Consider the following 18,383-nt stretch of genomic DNA (forward strand, 5'->3'; position numbering starts at 1 on the left):
CACACAGTGGGCGGCGCTCGGCTCACCCACTACCTCTTCCACTCGGCCCGTTGGTAAATAAGAATGCCACCGACCTTGCAAAAAACGCCGAGCACCCCCCCTGCAAAACATGGGTAATAAAATGGAACCTTAGCCCGGTTAGGGCTAGGGTAAATAGGTGAGGTGTGTTGTTTTTTTTAAAAAATAAAATAATAATTTATATATAAAGAGGAAATAAAGAAAGGGATTAGGGTTTGAAGGCAAAAAATAAAATAATTAATTGAATGTATGTATTATTTTATATATATATATATAATGTAATACTGTATATATATATATATATATATATATATATATATATATATATATATATATATATATATATATATATATATATATATATATATATATATATATAGTTTTAAGAATGGTGTAGATATTAGATATTTATGGGTTTTCCAAGAGTTAAAATATTCGAACGAAAATGAGTACATTGTATTAATATTTGCTAAGGAAAAATATATCTATTTTAGTTGCATATAATAAAGATATTTTAAGATACATTATGTGTATTAATGTTTAAATTATTTTAAAACAATCAATAGTAAGGTTGTTTATAGAGGGGATGGTAAATCAAATAATTAATTAAGAGTTGGTTATCAAACATGGAACTATAGAAAAAAAAAAAGGGGAATTGGTTCTTTGATTTTTAATAAAAATAAACTAATGGGAGACATTTATTATGAAATTAATAGACACTTTAATCAATTATTAAAATTATTGATTTAAAAATGGATTTTAGACTATAAAGTCTTGTTGGAGATTAAATTTATCTTCATCTACTATTTTTAATGAGTTTGATTTAATTAATCTATTGACTAGGTATCTTGTGAAAATAAAATTAAACCATTTAGTTTTCTGCAAATAAATTTGATTAAATTCGATACTTAGTTAGTATCAGAGTTAGCTCAAAAATTGTTGTGGCAAACATGTTAGTGCATGTCGTGTTAGCGAACTTGTTAATTAATTTGTATTTAAAAAAAAAAAAATCAAATTCATTTTTGCCCTAAATTCTGGGCATGACATGCATGTAAGAGTTGATGAGGATATGCACAAAGAAATTCAATCACAGATAAACCAGTGTGATGATTCTAGTGAGGAAGATCAGTTAGACAATGAACCGGAAGAAGCATCCAAAAAGGATCCTAACTAGTATGTGCAGATGAACCACCTGGAAGAGAAGATTCTATGTAATAAGAGTGATGGTGTGCAGACTAGAAGAAGACTTGCCGAAAATGATGAACACGTCAACTTTTGCCTCATGACTGAAGTAGAACCTAAAAGATTCATTGAGGCCAACAAAAAATAGGAATGGATGGATGCCATGGAAGAAGAACTGCAATAGATTGAGAAGAACAAAACTTGGGAATTAGTCCCTAGACCAAAAGACAAGAACATCATTGGCACTAAATGGGTCTACCAGAATAAGATGAATGAATAAGGCAAAATTATTAGGCACAAATCCAGACTTGTGTGCAAAGGCTATTCTCAAGTAGAGGGTATTGATTTTGAAGAAACATTTGCACCAGTAGATAGATTTGAAGCAATTAGAATGTTTCTAGCCTTCTCTGCCTACAAGGGTTATAAAGTGTATCAAATAGATGTGAAATATGCCTTCCTAAATGGAAATTTGGAAGAAGTGTACATGGAGCAACCAGAAGGGTTTCTTCTACATGATGATGAAACCTTTGTGTGTCGGTTGAAGAAAGCCCTATATGGTTTAAAGCAAGCTCCTAGAGCATGATATTCAAGACTATATCAATGCCTGAAGGAGAAAGGATTGAAAAGGGAGAGTGTTGACAACAACTTATACATAAAGAAACATGGTAATCACATGATCATTGTGGTTGTGTATGTAGATGGCATTATTTTTGGAGGCAATAAGGACACCCTTTGCAAAGAATTTGTTGTTTAGATGGAGTCGGAATTTGAGATGTCAATTCTTCGAGAATTGAGATACTTGGTTTGCAGATATCACAACAAGATAAGGGAATCTTTATCTCACAAACCAAGTATACAAAGGATATGTTGAAGAAATTTTAAATGGATGATTGCAAACTGGTAAGTACCCCCATGGTGATCAGAAGCAAATTAAGCAAGAATGACGAATCACCAGTGGTGGATCAGGCATTGTACAGATCCATGATAGGTAGCCTATTGTATCTAACTGCCTCTAGATCAAATATAGTGTAGGCAGTGCTTTCAAGTTGCACCTAAGCATTCATTGTAGACACCTAAAAATGTCTCATTGATCATGTACTAATTATTCCTCTAATTGATTTAATAATCTTTATTATTTAATTAATCTATTTCTTCTAATTTCATATTTCCTCATCATCTTATTAATTATTCTATTTTCCTATTCTTTAATCATATTAATCATTTTCTAATATAAATTGAATAATTATTATTTAATTAATTGTGATTAATTCCCCAATTTAAATAATCTATTTAAATAAGTTACTAATTATTCAATTTCTATCTCTAATCATCTAATCATTCAACCCTCTTCTAAATATTAATTAAATATTTGTTATTTAATTAATTATGATTTAATCCTTTAAAATAAATAATCTTTATTATTTAATTAAATTCTATTTCTAAATAATTAAATAGTTTCTTTAAATTATTTAATTAACTAATTAATTCTTCCAATTCGAAATCCCCAAATTCTAATTTCATTTAATTTCATATTCTTCTAATTTCTTCCAAATTCAATTACATGTGCATGATTTCAAAAACCAAATTGAAAATCAAAGTCAAGTTCTAAATATATTCAAATACTATATTGAATTAATAAATTCAATTATTTGAATAATATCTCATGCAAAGATTAAATTAATAATCTAAATGCAAGCACATGCTAAATTAATTAATTAAATCAATTAATTAATTAAATCATTTATCTCTTCAACTTCTATTTCCATCTTTTAGTTAGCTTTTTCTAAATTAAGCTCTCTGTGTCATCCTCTTTATTTCCTCCAATCATTCTTTTTCTTCTTTCAGTCGGCTTTTTCTCAATCAGTTGACTCAATTAATCTATTCAATCTATTGAGTTTCACTCCTAGAATCAATAGTTCAACTATCAATTTTCATTTGAGCTCACCCGAGTTCACACCTCTTGATCAATTTGTTACACCTTTCAATCAATCCTCTCCAATTTTCTATAAATTGAGTATCCAATCTCCATTTTCAACAATCACAAACTTTGAATCTTTGTGTCACTTGCAAGTTACCAGCGCAATATCTAAGAGCCATCATACCATGAAGAGCAGAAGAGAAATGGAAGTTCTACACAGTCACAGAATAGGGAGTTTTTTATTTGATTTGATGATTTATAATTCCTATTTCTTAATTGTGTTATTCCATTGTATTGTTTGTTAAATTCTGATTAGGATAGGGATTCATGATTTCCCTTATTTCTAATTGATTACTTTGTTAATAGAAGATGAATTTTGCATCCCATATTTTGGTGAACCTGACGTGAACTAATAGCAATTTAACCTTTTCTGTGTTCTGTGTGATTTTTGCAGATTGTGCGGATTATTCTCTTTTTTGTAGGTTGGATGAATTTTGAGAAAATATTTTCCATCATGCATTCAAGCTTACATCGTCACGCAATCACATAGACAGGATCACGCATTCGACCCTTCGGGGTCACGCATTCGTTCAGACAAGGTCACGTAATTGCCCTGTCCAGATCATGCAATCACCCTTTTGGGATCATGCATTCGTAGGAAGCTTTGTTGTTTAATTTTTTCTTCCATCTGTTATCTATTATGTTTAATTATGTCTTAAAATTGGTTAATCCGGGATCAAATTACTTTTTATTTCATAATTTGATTAACACTGTTTATGGCAAGAAAAGTTCAGTTCAAGATTTCAGGTGCAAGAAGGACGAAACAACAAAGGAGAGAAGCCAAACGATATCAAAAAGTTCTCCAGGTAGAAAAATTGATACAGGATTCAGAGGAACAACTGGCCTTAGACAGATATAACAGCCTAGTTCTTTCTTATATAGTTAAATATGATCTAATCAATATTGAATGGATAATGAGGGATTTGGCTGGGGCTTCACAATTGGTTTTGCAGGTTCCTAATCGGGTTTAGTTTTCTTGTATTTTTCTAACTTTTTTTTGTTGTTTGCATTCTGTCATGTAATTGAGCTATTAGTGTTATGCAATCGACCAAATACCGTCATGCATTCGGTCTGTCAGATTTACGCATTCGGTCTGTAAGTATCACGCAATCACTCAGGTAGTATTACACAATTGCCTATGTCAAGTTTTGAGTTTCTATTTTTTTTGGTTTAAATTTACTACTAATCTTCTATTTGCAGCCTGTGGCAGATTCATAGAGAGTATTAGAATAGTAATTTTGCATGCACACTTCACACTTCAATTTTTAGTGCTTAAAATCAACAACAATTAAAAAGGACATGCATGGATAATCTCACACTTCAATTTTTTAGTGCTTAAAATCAACAACAGCTAAAAAGGACATGCATGGATAATCTCACACTTCGTTGTTGGTGTTTAAAATGAACATGGGATAAAATTGACATATGTGTACCTCACACTTGGTTTTTAGTGCTTAAAAATCAAACAAATGGTTAAAATTGACATGTATGCCTTCATTCTTGGATTTGGTGTTTAAAATTGACATGCACATGCGGATCTAACACCTAAATTTGGGCTATAAAATGAACGTGAATCAGGCTGCATTAGATTAAATCATTTTCTATTTTTTTAAGGTAAAGACCTTTTCATTGTGTCTGGGGTGGGCCTATAGTTGCACTAACTGACTTTCTACCTACCATCGGGCTCTTGGGAGAAAGAAAGAAGGTGACAACGACATCCAAATTTTCTTTTATTCTACATAGTGAGGGGTATCTTTGACTGGGGATTTCATCACCCCACAAAGGTACTTTGAATTGGGATGTGTTGGGAATATCATCTCTCCCAATGTACTCTCAAGCAGATTTTTCGAGCTGCTATATAAATATACTAGTCAGGCAGCTAGAGTGTTGAGTGAATTCGGCGTATGTGGGGGCCTTCCCTACACCGATAAGCTCAACTAAAGCCTTAAGTGGCTTACTCTGAGAATCCATCATTGGATCGAGACCCCTCAAAACCTAATACTAAGAACCAATTTAGTTGCCAAAAATCCTACATTCAGTGGTTTCGGGAGTGCAGATCATACCCCATAGATACCCCTCATGTACCTTACATAATGAGATAGAAATCCCTCAGTGATAAGATCTTCAGATCTTTGAGGTAAGAAAGACTGGCATGCCCAAGAAGTGTGTGCCGTGGAGTGGAGCCAGTGCTGCTAGACTCTCTATCTGTTCATTTTGTCTCGGTATTTCGTAAGGGCCTCACTAAATGGTGTTCAGTATCCAGCCTAAGATTGTATTCTGTGCTTTTTTATGTATCATTGTGCTAGACTAGTATTGAGTTAGTCCCTTGGGCTATTTTAGGCCCTATCCCATGTATCTCTGAATTTTTTGAGATTGTATGAAAACTGAGTCAGTCAGCTATACATACCTACTAGCAATTGTTCTCAGATTTGGAAAACTACAAAACTTGTCCCATACACAGAGTTACTAAAAACAAGGTCCATTTTGAAAAAAAAAACCTCAAAAGTTTAACATACTTGTAACCCTAGGAAGTCCTTACATTTGCATAGTCCCACTTACATCCTCATTATCATCCTAAAGTCCTTGCATAAGTTCTTCACATCTTCATTATCATCCATAGTCGTTGCATAGTCCTAATATTGAGTCCTCATTATCATCCTCATATATGTCCTTATCTAGACCTCATATACGCCTGTCTTAGCTCAAGATCATTTGCATAATCATCCGAGAAAGTCATACCCCAAAAGTCCAAAACACAATCAGAGGATCATTCAAACTCTACCTCAACTCAAACAAGTTGTTCAAGTTCAATCAAACATTGTCACATTCAGAGAAATGGAGAAAACATCTTACATGTTGTGATCCTAGATCCAAACCAAACAAGCAAACATCATGGATTGCAATTATACATTTCATAGGGAAGGTAGAGGATTCATCCCTTCCATTCCTATTCCATCGCCATCCATAGAAACCTTAGCTCAACAAATCAAAATTTTGCAACAACAAGTAATAAACATGGATAGTCCTGACAACCATAGGGGTTGGTTAGAAAATATGATGAGAGAAGTGATGGCCATGTGGGAATCAATATCAAACCAACATTCTTATTCTTGTGAGACCATTCAAACATGCCAACCTTCATTCTTCAACAAAATTTTCCTACCTCAGTTCAACCAACATTAGAGTCATGTAAACCTTATTTTTCTTTAAACCCACTATATCAATCATACCAATCACATCAACCCAACATTCAAACCTCTTTCAACCAAAATCAAACCCCATTCAACCAAAGTCCAAATCAAAATTCATATCAACCCAACATTCAAACCTCTTTCAACCAAAATCAAACCCCATTCAACCAAATTCCAAATCAAAATTCTTATCAACTCAACATTCAAACCTCATTCAACCAAAATCAAACCCCATTCAACCAAAGTCTAAATCAAAATTCACACCAACCCAACATTCAAACCTCTTTTAACCAAAATCAAACCCCCTTCAACCAAAGTCCAAATCAAAATTCATTCAACAAAAATCAAACCTCTTTCACCCAAAATCATACTCCTTTCAACCAAAATCAAATCCCTTTCAAACGAATCCCAAATCAACCATATCTATCCACCATTTCATCATCCCCTGAAGTCACACAAGACCAATCCATGCCATATCTATTCAATAACATAATCTCCCAAGGGATATCCATAACACAAATCTAATTTAGTTCAAGTCATGATTTAGAGAATCCGATTCAAAATCCTTCTTCATCAAGTCAAAATGTTGAAACATTCCAACAATCTCCCATGCATTTCCAAACTCCTTCCCCGTGTCAAGAGGATGATCCAAAATCAGAAGAAATGAGTCCTAAAACAAATAAAGATCAAGAAAAACCACTTCCATCCTACCCAATTTTTGATCAAGATCCCACCGACCAAGAGTCTTATGATGATCCCCTTGCTCTTTTCTATTCTGTTCATTATCAAACCCTTCCATCTCAAGAACAAAGTGTCATTTCAAGTCCCATCCAACATCCACCTCCTAAACAAGATCAAGACATCCCTTCCATCCTCCCTAATAATCCCTTTACAAACCAAGATCAAAGCATACCTTTACCTTCATGTCATTAAAAAGATCCCATTATTTCTCCAAATCCTGATCAAGGTCCCTCCATCCCTTCATCTCCATGTCATAGTCCTCCATGTTCCTCACAAGATTTCCTCTCAGATAAACTTGTCATTTCTCCTCATGATCCCAATCCCTCTACACAAGTTGTTCATGAACCCCTTATCAATGAAATCACCAATCCAGATCATACTACACAGAGCAACTTGTCAACAATTGTATGTGTGCCATCATCAAATGCTAATATAGAGACAAAAACAAGCATAACACCCACTCATGTCACAACTTCAAAACTAGAATCGATTTGCCTCATACACCCACACTTGAAAGATCGGGGGCAAGAGAATCTACCACGGTTGGATTGCTTTGAAACTGATAAGGCTATAGCTGAATTCATGGGTTCCAGAGATGGATTTCCCTTTGATGATCCACAAAATCCAAAAAATAGGAAAATAAACATTGGAGATGCTAAACATGTACACTTAGCTGAGTCCTTATATCTTATTGGAAAACACATCTTTATCCGACTCTTCAAACAAAGACCAATGAACTACCTACACAAATATTATACCTAAAGGTTGGGTTAGTTTAGGTTTTACTTTATGCATTTCATATCATTTTATTCAAAGCACTGCATTGCATATAGTTTCTTTCCAAGCACCATCATATTTAGAAGTCACATTTGCAAAAGTTTCTGCATTAGCATATATCAGCATCAATAAAACAAGGTAACTATTCAAGTTTATCATCTGTTTGCATCTAAGGAAAACAAGGGTCATCTCCTTTTTTAGATATTCAGACATGAAGTCTTTGAGGTCCTAAGGTCATTCATTCTCAACATTACCCTATGACGATGCTTTACTTATGGTTGGGTAGCAATTTCCCTATTTGAAACTTGTTAACCCACAATCTATCAATTGTTATATCTCACACATTAAGAAGATCTCTAATTCACTCTAGACACCTAGTTGATCATATTACTAGTGAAAAATCTAAAATTTTGCTTCAGCGCCACTGTAATTGTCACACCCAAGTAGGTTTCATTACTTACAAGTCAAGGTAAGAAAATAAAAATAAAAAGAGTTGTGCCAAATATCCATCTAAAGGCAAATAGAGCAATGATATATAACTGAAATATCATGTATACAAATGTGATAAAAAGCTTGACTATGGGAGCATACAAGTAACTCCATCAAGGCTATGAACGCCTACTGGCAATGGAGCAATATTTGAGAAATTATAGTCTATAACCTCGTCGGAGCTCTCAAGGTTTACTGGTAGCGAGGCTCTATTCGGGATGCTTTTGAAGTTAGAAAAATCATGTAGCTAGTCATATAGGATGCTAAGGATCTTTAGTGAGCATAAGAGCAGGAATTAACACATTTGCACACACATGGGCAAAAGAAGATCAAAGTTTCAAGAACCAATGGGGAAGTTTTCTGCATCTCCATTTGTAAATCCTAGTCACTAAGTGTGTTGAGATGAATGTTTCGAAGGGCCTTAGAGATCGATTGACCGCTTATCTAGGAAATGTTTTGCACCTCCATTTCAATTGGTGTATTCAAATGCAAAAACAAACACAGTCAACCTTGTTCGAATAGGAAATGCATCTTCATCCTACACGTTGCATTCACATAGGTCATGTCAAAAATTCATTTGTCTCCACATACATTCTGTAGATTATCATGTCATACAGGTCTGCACATTGGGGGCATAACTGAAAAAATTCAAAAAATCAGATAAAGTCCTAAAAAAATCAAAAAATCAAATAAAGTCCTGAAAAAATCCAAAAAATCGTATAAAGTTGTGAAAAAATATCCGAAAACATTGAAAAACTCAAAATATCCAAAAATCGAAAACCAAAAAAATCCAAAAACATTGAAAACTAAAAATACCAAAAACATCCATATAATGTCTTGAAAAAATACCAAAAACATCCATATAACGTTTTGAAAAAAAAAAATCAACCAAAAACATTCAAATACGATCCTGAAAAAATCAATCAAAAAAATTCAAATATCAATCCACATAATCCAAAAACATCGGAAAAAGCTCTTGGAAAAGAACTAAAAATTGAAAATCAATCAATCAAAAAAAAAAAAAACTTGTAATAAAATGTCTTGTGAGAAACAAATACCCTAGCAGATATCCAGCAAATGCTTCGCATGAAGTTAACAAAGGATACGACTATCCAGTCAAACATATGCAATCAACTGATCAAACTGTCTTATCAATCATATCATATCCATATCAACGTGATCATTATCTTGCCTTAAACAGAAGAGGATACACTTGAAATTAGACAGGTCAGTCTTAAACGAGGCCCGCAACTTTTTGAGATCAGACATTATCAACCATCACATCAAACAACTGAGAACGAAGGCACAAGGTCAGTATAGCTGCTGAATTTTGTCCGGGTCAGTCTTTATCTTTTTATCATTTGGCGACAAATATTGTTCCTATGCTACTCAAGGATGTCCATAAGTGACTAGAGGAGCTATGATGGGCATTATCCTTTTCTTTGTTTGTTGTTTGTGGTGTGAACCAATGAAATTCTAGGGAAATTACTCTAGTGGGTATCTGTGATAAGAGCCTTCACGTCAAGGTGAAATCACCACACATACCTTGACCCCTAATGCAATTCCCAGAATGGAGGGTTCACTCCTTGTCTGCTATGTGTTTGTTTCTTCAATGAGATATCTTTACATCTTGGTTCCTTATACCCTGATGTGCTAAAGCTTCAATGTTCAATAATAAGGCTTAGTGATGAATATATATTGATGCAATAAAATATGTGACACAGGTTCGTGATTCATTTAATTTCATTCTAATTCTCATCTCAATTGCTTATTGATAGTTTGTTGATTTCTCATCTTCTGTCTAAATCGCATTCTTTCTAACATTCGTTCTATCATCATTTTTTTTTTCTCTCTATCAATCTGACTAACATTTCTTCAATTTATATCTGAGTTAAAATTGGTTCAACCATTATCATACAAAAAGCATACATTCATTATAGATTCATTTGCATTCATTATAAGAGTTCATTAGCATATACATTCATTATAGTTTCATATGCATTCATTATAGTTTCATAACATTCATTATAGATTCATTTGCATTAATTATAAGAGTTCACTAGCATAACATTCATTATAGAGTCATTTGCATTCATTTACATCATTACTACATACATGTACTACCATTGCATTTAGAATTATATATAATTTAAATAGATATGCATCATAAAACTCATAACATCATATAAAACATACATAGATCATTACCAAACCCGCATGCCATATATATATAACTCAAAAATGATAATGTGTGTGAATACAATAAATAAGCCCAAAGGCTCAGATAACATGATCAACCAACACTGCCTATGTCAACAGGTGGATCTTGTCCACTAGATCCTACCCCAGGATGTCGAGGTGGTCCCATAACACCATCACTACTAGTCCATCGTGAAGTAGATCTACTCGATCTCCTCCCCATGTATGCACTAAAGCTAGGCTCTCTCTGACCCTCAGGGACGGCTCTCTCATATGCCTGTCGATAATAAATAGACTTCTGTAGAGCAATGAAATACCTATCTACCTGGTCATGTGCATCTGTACCTACTCTAAAAATATGATCGAAGGCATCCATAGTAATCTGACATCTTTGCACTGCCTCATCTCTCTCCCTCTAGAGACAATCTCTCTCAGCCTCAAGGGCACCATAATCTGCACGGTAGGTCTCTCGCTCGATATCTCATCTGGCGACCTCATCCTCCAAACTCTGGACCCGAGCTCTAAGAGTCTCCATCTCATCATCAACTTGTCCTCTCCCATCCTTAGCACCAGGCACATCCTCCAGCTCTGACATATCCTCATCATCACCTCCATCCTCGCTACTCGATGAATCAGAAGAATCATTGCTATCATCACTGTTAATAGAATTGGTGTCTCCACCAATGTCTACATCCTCATCTCCACCATCTCCTCCCTCAGCTCCACCCTCTCCTCCTCCTCCAGCTCTCTCCCCTACGTCTATCCTCAACCACTGTCTAGGATGGTGAATCTGTTGTGCTGTAATCGGAACAGCAGGACCAGTCAAAGGCACTGGCTCGTGCCTAGCAAACCACGCATCGTCATCCCTGGATCCACTCCACCTCTACCCCAACCCCACAATAATGGTTGTAGAGAATCAAACTCAACAGAAGCAACATGTGGCTGTATGCAAACACCCCAATCAGATACCTCTCGCGATACATGAGCAAAATAGGCAGTAACCATAGGTGTCACCTGTACCTCACCAAACTGTCTGAGAACCCACCCTGGAAGATACATCTCGATAATCCACTGGGTCTCAAAGGTCCTCCCAATGAGATATCTCTGTTTTTAGTAGAAAGACAAATGCACTACATCATCAGGCCAACTAGGGCAATCTAAGTAAGGTCTCCAAATAAAATGCTGCAATACATCAAACTGATGTCTCTAGTACAAGGTGTTCCCTGAACCCCTATATCTAATACCTGCTATATACCTGAAGGCATAAGGGTCACTAGGCTGCAAGTCTACATGAATGAAAGGCCTAGAAATAGAAATGTGCTCGCATGCCCATGTCTGAAGCAAAGTAACACCACAACTAATAGAACGGTATCCCAGATAGACTATACCATGCATCTAATAGTATAACATAGCTAAAAGACAAGGACCGCAAGCATATAGTCGATGATGCACAATCATATCATGGACCACTCTGCCCCATCCAACTGGAAACCCATGACCTCATCTGTTAGGTATCAGTAAACCAGTGACAATACCACATAATACAATGGTCAGGTCATCATAGTCTAATCTGGCCCAAGGGATCTCATAACGGCCACTAATCTACAAGTCCTGAATCTCACACTCGAAAAGTGCACATAGTCCAGCAATGCCATCATCATGGTCATATATAACCTCTCACCATGAATGGGAATACACAGTATATGCCATACATCCTCTAATGTAATGGATGCCTCACCAGTCGGAAGATGAGACGAATAGGTCTCGGAATGCCACCGCTCTATCAAAGCTATAATCATGGCCCTGTTGGCCATAACCTCTGGCAAATGTAAAACATGGTATAGACCAAGCTGTCGAATATGCTCAATCTCCTCATCTGGTAAGTCAGCTCGAAGATCAAGTCCACTAGGTCTGCTCTGTCGGTAGTAGAACACTCCAATGTTCTCCTACAATGAGAAAATGATCAAAATATCAGATATCTGATCCTGAAAAACTTAAATATTTTCAAATGCATGACAAAAAATTACACAACGAATGCATGATAGTTATGACTTATGCGGTACAAATATGACTCTTGCATAATGATTACAGCTAATGCGTAATGAAATGGGCGCATGCATAACGATTGACACTTATGTGTAATGGTATACATGAATGCAGCATGATAAAGCTAATGCGTAACACTTAGGGCACATGCATAGCATTTAAAGAATTTGCGGTACACTTAACACTAATGCGTGAAATTCGATAAGTGATTGCGTAACAGATAGCAAAAATTGATCATGGAATTTTTTTGAAAAACAGACATAAAATAGGCATATATCGAGAAAAAATTGGAAAAATACCATGCCGCCAGTCCTAGTAGGTCTCTGATATGAATGTACTCGGTCAGACAGGTGCAATCGAGCTCTATAACCAACCATGATGATCAAATACTGAGAACAAAACACACAAATTGCAAACAAAACCAAGGAAATACCAAAGTGCAAATGAGAAAATGAAAACCTAAAAATCTCTATTTATAGCTCAAAATTAGGGTTTTTTGACACCTCGACACCTGTGGTCCCCACCAGGTTCAAACATCTCGTAGCCTACTCAAACAATCTTGAAATCGCATGAAATTCCACACGCTTGCTCATTACACTGATATCGAAAACATGGTCTCAATTTTGGAAATTTTTGACACCTTTTCCAAGGGGGCATATTTACACTATACAGTAGTACCAAGGCATACTGGGGCAGAATTTTTCATTTTCTTTGAAACAATGTCATTTCGACTTTGTCTCAAAGAGGGGCAAATGTAGACACCTAAAAATGTCTCATTGATCATGTACTAATTATTCTTCTAATTGATTAAATAATCTATTATTTAATTAATTTAATTAATTTAATTAATCTATTTCTTTTAATTTCATATGTCCTCATCATCTTATTAATTATTCTATTTTCCTATTTGTTGTTCTCATATTCTGATCCCCTTTGTTGGATTTTGCCAAGATCAAGAGGTCAATTAAAAGTACAAGATAGAGACATAATATGGGACAAGAATAAACTGTATTCTCATCAATAGAAAATGATCAATAATTGTTCAATAGTTGTTGTTACATACAATGTAGATGAGCCTACTTATATAGGCAAGGCTAGGGATATGTATGAGCACACAAATATGACATGTGGCTCAATAAGAAACAAGGGTAGGTAGGAGAAATAATATAATATTCCACATGAGGTGGATCACCCACTGAAGGTGGAATTATCACTCCACTATAAGTGGATATGATAGTGTAATAACAAGATCAACACCATAAGAGGTGGAATTTCTCCTACACACACTATCCCAATGTGGCACAAACACCCAAGTGTCTCATATCCAAACTACTATGAAATGCATTATCCTAAGTAAACTTAAGTAAGTGTAATAATATCCATGATGAATAATTATTTACACCAACACCCCCCCTTAAGTGCAACTTAGGGGAATGCACTTAAGTCTACAATGCAACTAAGCAATGCAAGATGGGTCCCGGCTACGAGGCCATGTTAGGTACCCATGAACAAATGCAAATGCATGCAAACCAATGCAATGAAATCTCTCACAAAGTGGGGAAAGAGAGAAAAACCCAATGGGAAAAAACCCTCCCCCAAAAAGAGAGATGATAGCTATACAAGAGAACTCTCATAGAAGTATGTGAGGAACAAAACCCCATGTGAGGAAAAAGTCCCCCCCATATGAGAGAAGAAGAGAAGTCAAACTGTGATCCTCCCTCAAAGAAGAATCTGCACCAATGATAGAAGCTCGATGTATGAAGAAACTGCTCCACGAACGTCGAACAACATTCCTCCCCTTAGGAAGAAACAAAACCAAAGGTGTATCCATGAAGTCTCCCCAATCATGAAGGGAAGATGTATGAAGAAAACTCATGATGAAAGGAATCTCTGAAAATTGCTCAAGTGTCCCCATGTCGATGCTGAAAGATACCCCTTCCAAAGGTGGTAAACTGTGCCACACTGCTGAAAAAGGAACTCCAACATCTAGTGAAGATGAATGTAGAACAATATCCAAAGACTCATGTGTCTCCTCAAAGCATAAAGAGACCTCCTCCAACTGCTGTACATAAGTATCCACAATCATGTCAACCTCGAAAGAATAATCATGTAGAGAATGAACAAGAGGGTCAGAGTGTGCCCTCGCAACAATCGAAGAAGGATCATCTTCATCAAAGAGAAGATGTATGTCATCAATGATGTCTCCCAAATCTGCAATGTAGGATTCCACAAACAAACCTGGAATATCTGTCATGTAATCATCCCATGAATCTGAAGCTAGAAGACAATGTATATCCTGCTGCACTGAATCACATGAAGGCAAAACTGTCGCACTATCTGCATCATCAGGTGCAATAGGTGATGTGATATCAATATGAGAAGATGAAATACAAGACTCAAGAACTGGGTTACATGTGAGAATCCCCATGTTCAAGTGTCCAAAGTTCTCCTCAAAATCTGAATCATCAGAAGAAGTGTGATCATCATGTGTAGAATCATCAAATGTGAAATCATCATCATCAACAAAATCTGAAAAGGAGTATAACCGAGATGCATGATCAACCACCCCAGTCGCAATGATAGCTCTAGTCTCCATGTCTCTAATAAAAACTGAGTCAGGTGTGAACTCCACAACTCTCTTAGTTGCGCCATGTGTGATTTGATAGATAGAAAGGAGATTGTTTGTCAAGTGGGGTACACACAACACATCATTGAAGGAGTTATCCCCAATGTCAATAGATCCTTTCCCAATCACATCCATGTATGTATGATTGCCCATCAAAATCTGTGGCATGGTACAAGGCTCAAATGTAGAGAACATAGACTGTGAAGATGCCATATGATGAGAAGCCCCTGAATCTAGAAGCCATCTCTCTGAATCATGACTGATAGTAACACATAGAGCTTTTCCTTTCCTTGTTCCAAAAGAGTGAGTTTTTCCACTTGTAGAAGCCATGAATGCTTGCCCTTTTCCTTTTGAATGTGAGGAAGTGGAAGTTGATGAATCATCCTTCTTGTAGACTTTAGGCAAATCAATGTTATGCTTTTTGATGATATGTGTGAGTTCATCAATCTTCTTAGTATGGCAATGATGTTCCTCATGACCAATCTTTTTACAATAAGCACAAGTAGGTCTCTCTCTCTTTGGTGAATTATCTCTCTTGGAAGAGGATGAATCTCCTTGTTGTGGAGAAGATGGTGCTTTTTCCTTAGGCTTTGATTGCCATTTCTTCTTGTTTGAGTTGTCCTTTCCTTGATTTGCCACTAATGCTTGAGACTTAGAAGAAGCCTTAAGAATGCCCATGCTTATCAACTTAGTTTGTTCCATCATCAACATTTCATTGAAAGCATCAAATGTAGGCATTTTGTAGCTTGAACCCATTGTCATCCTATGGGTTTGGAAACTAGAAACAAATGCTGCATATTCTTGTGGAAGCTTCCCTATCAAGTTGAATATCAATTGAGTATCCTTTTTATCAATGCCACAATCTTTGAGTTGTGCCCTCAACTCATTTGCCTTAGTGACATAATCTTGTATAGTATCAAAGTTCTTGGGATCTAACATGCTGAGATCACTATCAATTTGATATCCCCTAATCTCATCAACTTGACCATACAAGTCTTGAAACTTTTGCCAAGCATCCTTGATTAGAGTGCATTTCTCAATATGAAAAATGAGATCCTTTGATACATACTTTCTTAAGGTACCAATTGCCATGATATTTTTAGTGAGCCAATCTAAGTGACCAACTGGATCAGCCTTAGGATCAGCTGGAGCAACAATAGTTCCATCAATGTAATGAGTGAGTCCTTTTTCCATAAGTTTACTCCATGCATCAATTTTCCAAGTAGCATAGTTATGTGGAGTTAAGAGAGGAAACTTAGAAGAACCCATAGCAGCAAAAAGGAAAGAACACAAGAGCACAAAAGCACAAGAGACACCCCCCAAATTCAATCACTCAAAGTACCCCCCCAAAAGTGATGATTTTGGCACTTTATACTTAGTGCGATTACAATGAGCCACTTGCAAAACAAGGCAAAGTGGGCTTATGATGCAAATTTTACAACTTCTAAAATGAGATACAAGAGACTTCAATCAATAGTGCAATGAATCTAACTGAGATTCAAGCAAATATACAAGTACCAAGAGAGCCAAAAATGGCCAACATCTGAAAGTACAATTTCTACTTACAATGACATCAATCTGATAGCATCATGTGAAAGTAGATGAAAAAATACACACTTTCAAAAAAAATGGCACCTAAAAAGGAGGTCGGATGACCCCAAACGAAGCCTCTGAAGTTGCAAAAACTGGGATTACTCAGGGACAGTCACCAAAAATTGCATTTTCTAAAAAATCCATGCATCAAAATCAAAAAATTCTTTCACCACTACGGAGAGCATGAAATTCTAGCCCATTTCAAAAAAAATTGCACCCAAAAAGGAGCAAAAATGAGCAAGTTATGGCCATTTGAAGTTGAACTGCAAAATCAAAAATGCAAATGAGAGGGGGTCCAAAAATTTTCAAACCCTGCTGATGTGGCGCTGATGTCAGCAATTCATTGGATTAAATTTGACAGCCTTATGACCGTCGCCAAAACTTCACCCTGCTGACTGGACGTCCGTACCGTACTGACAGATTACGTGGCAAGCTGACTGTATGTTCCATACTGTACGGAATTGCTGACTGTGCGAGCTGATTCGGCGAGTGACGTGGCATCTGTACGGTTGACGTGGCATACGGAAATAGCTGACTGTCTGTACGGTTTTCCCGCGGGCCAGTGGCCGCCTGCCACGTGGCGGGCGCGGGTTCCTCCGGTCTGTGTGGCGGGCAGCGGTCCGGAAGAGCCGAGAGGAACCGACAGTTGCGGATGAGCGGCACCAATAGAGACTTGGGAGTGGAGGTAGCAGAGCCGGAGCGGGGCGGAGGGCACCGGTGCAGCGTGGGCAGAGCTGCGGGGAGGCGCGGACAAGCAGCAGGTGGAGAACCTGCGGGCGGACAGCGGCGTTGGAGGACGCGGCGGGGGCCGCTCGCGGGAGGCGGTGGTGGCGGTGGACGCTGCGGGCTCGGAGCTGGAGCTGGAGTTGCCAGAGGCTGCCGGGAAGCGGAGGTGGCGTCGGGTGCTGGGCGGCGCAGGTGCGGCATCCGGCCGGCTAGCACGAGCGGGTACAACCGACGGCGCAATGAGGACGGACGTGCAGGTACTTTCTGCGGAAGGTACCTGCAATCTGCGGGTTACGGGGGGGGGGGTCTGCGAACCCCCCAAAAAATCTTTTTTTTTGATTTCTTTTTCAACTTTTGATCTTTTTCAATTTTTTTTCAATTTTTTGATTTTTGATTTTAAATATTTTGAAAATAATTTTTTCAGAAATAAAAATTAATTTTTTTTTTTTTCGAAAAATACAGGGATATTCGAAAAATCCGTACGAATAGGGCAAAAATGGAGAAAAAAATTTTCTCACCAAAATAGGCCAATTTTATAACCAAAATACATGGAAATGGCCTTCCGGACGCAATGGTGAGGTCGGATCTAGTCTAGGACGCCTCCAAAAGATGCTGCTCCTCAGATCTGCCTCTTGACATCGCAATAATGCCTCTTCAAGACGAATCAATGAAGCTCCAATAGCTCTGATACCATGTTGGATTTTGCCAAGATCAAGAGGTCAATGAAAAGTACAAAATAGAGACATAATATGGGACAAGAATAAACTGTATTCTCATCAATAGAAAATGATCAATAATTGTTCAATAGTTGTTGTTA

The 18,383-nt window shown here is 36.8% G+C and overlaps 1 protein-coding gene across 1 annotated transcript; it reads right to left on the minus strand.

The window, feature by feature from the left end:
- Positions 1-17,203: 17,203 nt before the first annotated feature.
- On the minus strand, positions 17,204-17,767 carry LOC131875993 (anther-specific proline-rich protein APG-like). The gene has a single exon (XM_059220748.1). The coding sequence runs from the start codon at positions 17,765-17,767 to the stop codon at positions 17,204-17,206; it is 564 nt and encodes a 187-aa protein (XP_059076731.1).
- Positions 17,768-18,383: the final 616 nt, after the last annotated feature.

Source organism: Cryptomeria japonica, chromosome 5 (assembly GCF_030272615.1).
Source record: "Cryptomeria japonica chromosome 5, Sugi_1.0, whole genome shotgun sequence".
In the NCBI taxonomy this organism is placed as follows: domain Eukaryota; kingdom Viridiplantae; phylum Streptophyta; class Pinopsida; order Cupressales; family Cupressaceae; genus Cryptomeria; species Cryptomeria japonica.

Excerpts from the sequence above, each read along its gene's own strand:
- LOC131875993 (XM_059220748.1), bottom strand. The coding sequence starts at position 17,767 with ATGCCGCACCTGCGCCGCCCAGCACCCGACGCCACCTCCGCTTCCCGG.